Source organism: Aptenodytes forsteri, unplaced genomic scaffold (genome assembly GCF_000699145.1).
Source record: "Aptenodytes forsteri isolate BGI_AS27 unplaced genomic scaffold, ASM69914v1 Scaffold428, whole genome shotgun sequence".
NCBI lineage: Eukaryota > Metazoa > Chordata > Aves > Sphenisciformes > Spheniscidae > Aptenodytes > Aptenodytes forsteri.
In genome coordinates this window covers 357,187-364,512 of record NW_008794177.1, presented here as the reverse complement: position 1 = coordinate 364,512, position 7,326 = coordinate 357,187, and the positions used below count along the sequence as shown (strand labels likewise).

Here is a 7,326-nt window from a genome sequence, read left to right as displayed (position 1 = left end):
AAGGGAAGGGAAGGGAGGAGAGGAGAGGAGAGGAGAGGAGGTGTGAAACGTTGGCGCTTACATTTTCATGTCAGAATAACAGGAAGGTTGAGCAGGTGAAAAAGGTTAGAAAGCAGGAGGCAGAAGTGGACACATCGCTTTGCTGCATCTCCCTCTTGCGTGTGAGCAAAGAGAGCGCGGTGGGTCTCAGGGTGTCATGAGGACTGGGAAATGCTTGGAAAACCTCCAAGGTCTTTTCAAAAGAAGGTGTTGGGACAGTGCCAAGCACAGCGCTCTGTTCAGTGCTCGAGGTCCTGGGGGAAGAGCTGCTATGAGCCTTCTCCTTGCTGGGCGACTCAAACAGACTCTGTGCTCAAGTGTCCTGCGGCTCCCAGCATGATTGCTTAGGAAATAAATAAAAATCTGTATTTTCTGTGATGCTTAAAAACTTGCTGGTCAAAAGCACCAGCGCTGCTGGTGTGTCTCTCTTCTAGCGTTCAGGCAGAAGCCAGTCCCGGCTTAAGGTAAGGGCTCCTGCCTGAGGACTTGCCTCTGTTCCTGACCAGTCCTGCTCAGCCACCCGCTTCGGAGGGTGCAAAATCTCGCAGCATCCCGAAGGGCTGTCTTCTCTCGGGGGATATGGGAACTGCTTTCTCAGGTTCCTTGTTTCTGGTTCCTGGCCTCTGGCTCACCAGTTGTGCCTGTCAAGCAATACTGCATTGAGCTTAACCTTCCTGAACTCTTCGTAAACTGTCTGTCTTGCCGTCTTGTCCACCTACCTGCTGCGTTGCACAACAGCCCTATTTCCAGGCTGCCGAGATGCTGCGAATCTTGGTGTTAATGCTCCTTGGTTCCATTTTAAGAAATTACAGTCCCGTTGTGAAATGTGGGAAGCAACCCACACTGGAGAGCCGAGCGAATTTGCGCTTCCTCCTGTCGGGAAATGCAGTTTGGACGAGGTTTGAAGGTAGCGTGCATGAGAGATCTTTGTATGATCATGTCAGTAACAGGTACTAAATTTTCTCCTGAAAGGTGGACTGGTGCAATTACCAGTAAACTGAGGAGCTATAGAATGGGTGGGAAAAGTAACTCTTGCTGATGAAAGAAAGGAGGATGAGACAGGAGTTCCTGAACTAGATCTCCAGCTGGGGCCTTCTGCATGTCTGCTGCAACTCTGCCAGGGCTTTCTCCATTGGGGCTGGATGTGCCCAGCACGTGGCTCTCGAGATTGGCCTCGTCGTGAAGCAGGGCTGAGAGATGGAAATCTCGGCTTGAGTTTGAGTCACGGCCCCAGGCAGTTTGTCACAGTCCCTCCTCCTTCTCCGAAGGGGAGTCGGGGCTCAGGCTGCTTCCCATGGGAGCCCCGGCCATGCTGCTCTCTCCCGGGCGTTGTGCAAGCGTCGGGGTGCCCAGTCCACAGCGTTCTCCGGGTCCAGGCTGTGCCTCGCTCAGGTGCGTGGGTTGTGCCGGGGAGTTGTTATTGCCACAGCAATGATTTGGAGATAGTGGAAACCGAAGGCTTTTGCCACCCAAGAAGGGAGGGTGAAGAAATTGCTCACAGCAGGGTCCTTGGGGCAGCGTGGAGAAGTCTGTACTCATCCTCTTCTTATCCTCTGGATAAGAAGCTGTTTTTCTCCCATACAATGATGCTGTTGTCTTCCCAGGAGGAATTCCAGGATGTTTAAGCCCCCCATATCAGTGGTTTTTTTTCCTCCTGGCAAAATACAGGAAAGCAAGTATGTCCACCAGCGTGTGTAACAGAACTGCCTGTTTCATCCCCTGTGCAGGAGTCACTGAGGCATTGACTTTATTAGCACATTTAGATAAGAACTGATAAAAATTGGCTGTCGATCCACTTGGTTCTGTTTGCACCGTTCCTCCAAAGCTGTTTGCTCTGCAACATAATGTTTTACTCTCTCGAGGGAGTCAATCTGACAGCTGCCAAAGAACGAGGACAGCTTGTCTTCTTGGAAGGCCTCAAATCCTGCCTTGACCTCTTGTTTGGAGAGGAGGAGGAGCAGTCAGGACAGCCCAGTCCTCTCCAGTTTATAAGGTAAACCTGACCAGTTGGTGGTTCTGCTGGGGCTCAGCAGGGCCCCCCGCACAGAGCGTTTTCCCCCTCGTGTCTCCTGCCACTGCAGCCAACACCGAGAGCAGCAGTGAAGTCCACAGCTGAGACCCGGCTCCCTTCGGGCTTCTTTCTGGGGCCCGAGGACTCGGTAGCTGGACACCTAAGTGAAGGGAAATGCCAGTGCCGTGCACATTGCTGTGCTTGTCCTGCCCTGTCTCTTCCTGCTGCTCAGAGAGGGATTCTGTCCCCCTTCTCCAGCATTTCAGGGCAATTTCTGCCCTCGTCCTCATTGCCGAGCATGTTATAGGTCTAGAGAAAATTTATTTCAGCACTCAACATGTTTGTGTCAAATGAAACTCCATCCGAGCAGTTTTGTTCCTTTTTTAAATTATTCTGAGTTTTATTCTCATCCAAGAGAACAGTGCTGCTTTAACCATGCTGGCTTTCCTTTTTATTCCCACTTCACTTTCTCCATGTCCCTGACGATTCGATAGAAAAAAATCCACTGAGGGATGTTAAATTGGAAGATACCACCTCTGGATCAGGCAGCCTCTGAGCAAGGACGGCTGTGCACTTGCCCTGTTCCTGTATGCTCCCGGCTCCCTGCTGTTTCAGACTCGTGCTGGGCTAGATGGGCCTTTGGTGAGACCCTGGGCAGGCACTGAAACCCCGCAGACCCCTGCGCCGTGGGACCGTGCAGCCCCTCGGGTCTGAGGAGAAGGACCTGGGGGTACTGGTGGATGAAAAGCGGGACACGAGCCGGCAATGTGCGCTCGCAGCCCAGAAAACCAACCATATCCTGGGCTGCATCACCGGCAGCGTGGCCAGCAGGTGGAGGGAGGGGATTCTGCCCCTCTACTCCGCTCTGGGGAGACCCCACCTGGAGTCCAGCTCTGGGCTGTTGGAGCAGGTCCAGAAGACAGCCATGAAAATGATCAGGGGGATGGAACACCTCTGCTATGAAGAAAGGCTGAGAGAGTTGGGGTTATTCAGCCTGAAGAAGAGAAGGCTTCAGGGAGACCTTATGGCAGCCTTTCAATACTTAAAGGGGGCTTATAAGAAATACAGGGATGGACTTTTTAGTAGGGCCTGTAGCGACAGGACAACAGGTAATGGTTTTAAACTAAAAGAGGAGAGATTCAGACTAGATACAAGGAAGAAATTTTTTATGCTGAGGGTGGTGAGGCACTGGCACAGGTTGCCCAGAGAGGTGGTGGATGCCCCATCCCTGGAAACGTTCCAGGTCAGGTTGGACGGGGCTCTGAGCAACCTGATTTAGTGGAAGATGTCCCTGCTCAGAGCAGGGGGGTTGGACTAGATGACCTTGAAAGGTCCCTTCCCACCCAAATTATTCTATGATTCTATGATCCCTGGAGCAGGGCACAAGGGTTTCACTGCACACAGGCGAGCAAAGGAGCAGTGACTGTAGGGAAGTGTAGGACCTGGTGACTGTCACAGCAGTGGGGACAGCAGGGATGGCGCAGGCTGGCGTTCCCTGTGTTGAGTCAGTGGGCGAGGAGGGGGACGCACAACGTGTGTGTGGGCAAAGCCCCTTGAGACCTCCTCCTTCTCTTCCAGTGAGAGCGCTTCCAACCTCAAAGCCTTGTTTGACTTTGTCCGGACGTCCCTGACTCCCGCCGGCAGCGACTCCTGGAAGGGCCCTGTGCTGCTGGTGGACGACCTCAGCGTCTTGCTCAGCCTGGGCGCCACGCCGGTGGCGGTGCTGGACTTCATCCACTACTGCAGAGTCGCGGTGTGCTCCCAGCTGAAGGTACTGCTCCCTCCACGTGCAGCGTCCTGTACGCTATGTATACAAAAGAGCCTCTGGAGCAAAGCTCGGCTTTCTTTTCTTTTCTGTTTCCACCTGTGCATGATGAGGTTTTGGAAGGCTTTGGCTGTCCAAGAAATTCAAATCATTGCTCTAGGGCCACTCTCGGGGAGTTGTGTTTGTCCCTGGAGTACCTGTGTAGGGTCCTTTGCAACTGGTTTCCCAGGAGGTGCTGGAGAAGGGCTCAGCGACTCCTGGAAGGGCCCTGTGCTGCTGGTGGACGACCTCAGCGTCTTGCTCAGCCTGGGCGCCACGCCGGTGGCGGTGCTGGACTTCATCCACTACTGCAGAGTCGCGGTGTGCTCCCAGCTGAAGGTACTGCTCCCTCCACGTGCAGCGTCCTGTACGCTATGTATACAAAAGAGCCTCTGGAGCAAAGCTCGGCTTTCTTTTCTTTTCTGTTTCCACCTGTGCATGATGAGGTTTTGGAAGGCTTTGGCTGTCCAAGAAATTCAAATCATTGCTCTAGGGCCACTCTCGGGGAGTTGTGTTTGTCCCTGGAGTACCTGTGTAGGGTCCTTTGCAACTGGTTTCCCAGGAGGTGCTGCCAGAGAAGGGCTCTCTCTGTCCCTGACATGTGACCAGGGATTCGAGGTGTAAAATACTGTTTTTTAGAGCTCCTGCTTCTCCAGAGATCTCTACTCACACCCATGTTTGTGTGCGTGTGGGAGGGCAGGGAAGGGACCGGGTTATGAAGGTAGTGAGGAGCTGATGAGTCTCGCAGGGGACAGAGATGAAGGTCCACTTGGAGGGCATACGAGCCTCTGCTTCCACCAATCTTCAGTGTTGCTGTGTGTTGCACCGGCTGGTTTCTAAGGGCGTGTGACGATGCAGCACTTCTACAAAGATCTCCCCAGCGATGTGCTAACTTCTGGGAGCGTCGCAGCAAAAATTGTTAACAGGCGTATCCATCCTTTGCTATTTCCATTGCAGCGTCCCCTACCCTGGCCACTTCTCTCTCTGCTTGAGTGAGAAATAAAGTAGACGGTGTCAGGTTTTGTTATCCTGCACTTCATATGGTGCCAGGGTGTTGGTGCTGTAAATGCTGACAGGGGATGTTCTGCTTGCTGAGACTATTTACCTCCGAAACAGCTAAAAAAGATGATAAATCATGCTGACACGTTTCTATTTCTGTCTAAGATGTTCTGAAGCTTTAAAGTACATTTTAATTGATTGGGAATTTCATGTTATTTTAAGTCCTTGGTGACGTGCATGGGCTGAGGCAGAGATTCTTGGGATGTATTTTTAATAGAGCTGGTGTTGTGTTGGGAAGCTCTTTGCTTCTTGCGGGAGCTATGAAGGTTCGAGCATCACAGCTCTGGCTGCGGCCGTTTGGCCACATCTTTATTTAGCTGTTCTGAATTCATTCAGAGTTGCCATTTGTGTGGCCTGACAGACCGGTTTAACTAGACAGCTGTCTTGTAACAAAGGCTTGATGTATTTTTAGGCTGCATATTATGTATATGCGTGTGTGTATGTATATACAATATATATACAGGAAGCTGTTTCAGAGATGTGTGTATATATCTGCTGTTTATTTTCCCAGTGGACTTTAGCTCAGAACCAGCTGCCGTGCTGAGGGATGTCTAAGTAGCTTAGTTAGCAGGGCATTTGTGCGAGCTCCCGTTGCTATCTCCCCTTCCTCACCCTGAGCAGATTGGGAATCAGCCAGGGGCTCATCACTGCCTGGTGCTCTCGTTCCAGGGAAACATCGTGGTGCTGGTTCACAGCAACGAGGATTCAGAAGACGAGGAAAATGAACTGGTTGTGAACTCCCTGTGTCATCACAGCGACCTGATCCTGTGGGTGGAGGGGCTGGCGACCGGCTTCTGCAAGGATGTTCACGGGCAGGTAATGCATGGGAGAGCACGGAGAGGTGGCACGTGTTCATGTCACATACAGCGCTGCCTGCAGGCCCGAGCGTAGGCGAGACATGCTCCATCTGCCCCCCGGGAGATGGCCCAGGACTAGCCTGGTCTGCAGCATGGTTAAGGACTAACAAGCAGCCTTGCTGCGGTCACCAGGATCACCTGGAGCACCCGGGCTCTTACGGCTGTGACTCCGCTTCTGCGGGGCTATTCAGGGACATCCTGCCACCTGGGGACTCCCCCATCTCTGGAAGCTGGAAAGGGCTTATACAGCAGCTACAGCGCAGGCTGTCTCCCGCCCCAAGATGATGGCCAAGAAAAATACCTAGTTCCTGGGAAGCTTCCCCAAACTATCCTGTCGGTGGATCTCAGCCTGGGTTGTAGTCATCTCTTCTGGGCTGGGAGGGCAGCTGGGTCGCTGGGGCCTGGTTACTGGGTGGTCTCTCATCAGGGGCTGCCACCAAAGGGACTGCTTACAGGCAGCTGTGTGATGGGGTTTTTTTATCAGTCATCCCCCTTCCCTGCAGGCCCACAAGGGGCGTGGGGGGTGAGGATGGTGTGACTGGGGCAGCCAAAGGGATGATATTCCTGTTCCTTCCCCTCTGCAGATTAAAATAATTAGGAGAGTGTCCTTGGAGCTGACGGCAGAGCAGGATCACGTCCAGATCTACCAGTATAAGATCCAGGACAAGAACGTCACCTTTTTCGCTAGAGGGCTGTCAGCTGCAGTCCTGTGATGCTGCGATACCGCGCAGCGCTGCGAGAGCAACGCGGAGCAAGGCCGGGGAGGCTGGAACCTATAGACTGGACGTGCCACCAAACCAGCCTGGCTGCGTCACCAGCGCCTTCCAGGAGCGGTGCAGCAAACTGGCCCAGGAGGGAAGCTTAAACGCGGGTTGAACTGCATGCCAGCGAGGGGATTAGCCTGCCCAGAGCCTGCTGCATCCCTTTGTCCTCCCACCCCGTTCCCAACGTACGCAGGCCAAGAGGAAGAGCAAAAACTTGCAAGGACGGCCCTTGGAGCGTGTAAATACAAGCAGGGGGGATGCCCCGAGGGCTGGGCGTGCCTCACCTTTTCCGGTGTGTTACTGCATGGCAGTGCCAGGCGCTGCTGCGTGGAGGGATCACCCCACCCTCCCGCTGGTGTTTAAGGAGATGACACAGAGCGGGTGGAGGCAGGGATGGTCTGGGAGCATGTTGCAATTCTTACCTTTCTCCCAGCTCTGGCACAGAAGAGATTTGCTCAACTCCTGACTTCCACGGAATTAAAAAAATCTACAGCTACATGCGTAGCCCCTCACCTTGCTGCTGTAAGACCTAAAGGCTGCCTTGCTTGGTTGATCCCTTGCTTTGTTTTGTTACTTTCCCTCTTTCCCCCTGTGCCCCGTGTGTGTCTGTCTAGCGTGCGGCTTCCCAAGCTCATCCCTGGCTTTGGGTGACAGACAGACACTTGCACACGAGCCTCTGTCTCAGCCACTGCCTCCTGATCACAAATCATTACTAGGACTTCTATGACCTGCCTGTATTGAAGCATAATTGGGGGCTAATAATCACTAATTTTAATTAGATAAGGGTACAGT

The 7,326-nt window shown here is 53.1% G+C and overlaps 1 protein-coding gene across 1 annotated transcript in view; it reads left to right on the top strand.

Annotated features, from left to right (window-relative positions):
• The window catches only part of ELP6 (elongator acetyltransferase complex subunit 6), a 16,460-nt gene extending 9,379 nt beyond the window's left edge, over positions 1 to 7,081 (top strand). Inside the window, 4 exon segments of the mRNA XM_009284675.2 lie at positions 1,902 to 2,032; positions 3,629 to 3,821; positions 5,583 to 5,729; positions 6,355 to 7,081. Of these exon segments, the coding sequence (XP_009282950.1) occupies positions 1,902 to 2,032; positions 3,629 to 3,821; positions 5,583 to 5,729; positions 6,355 to 6,483 (600 nt within the window). The 3' untranslated portion in view covers positions 6,484 to 7,081.
• Positions 7,082 to 7,326: the final 245 nt, after the last annotated feature.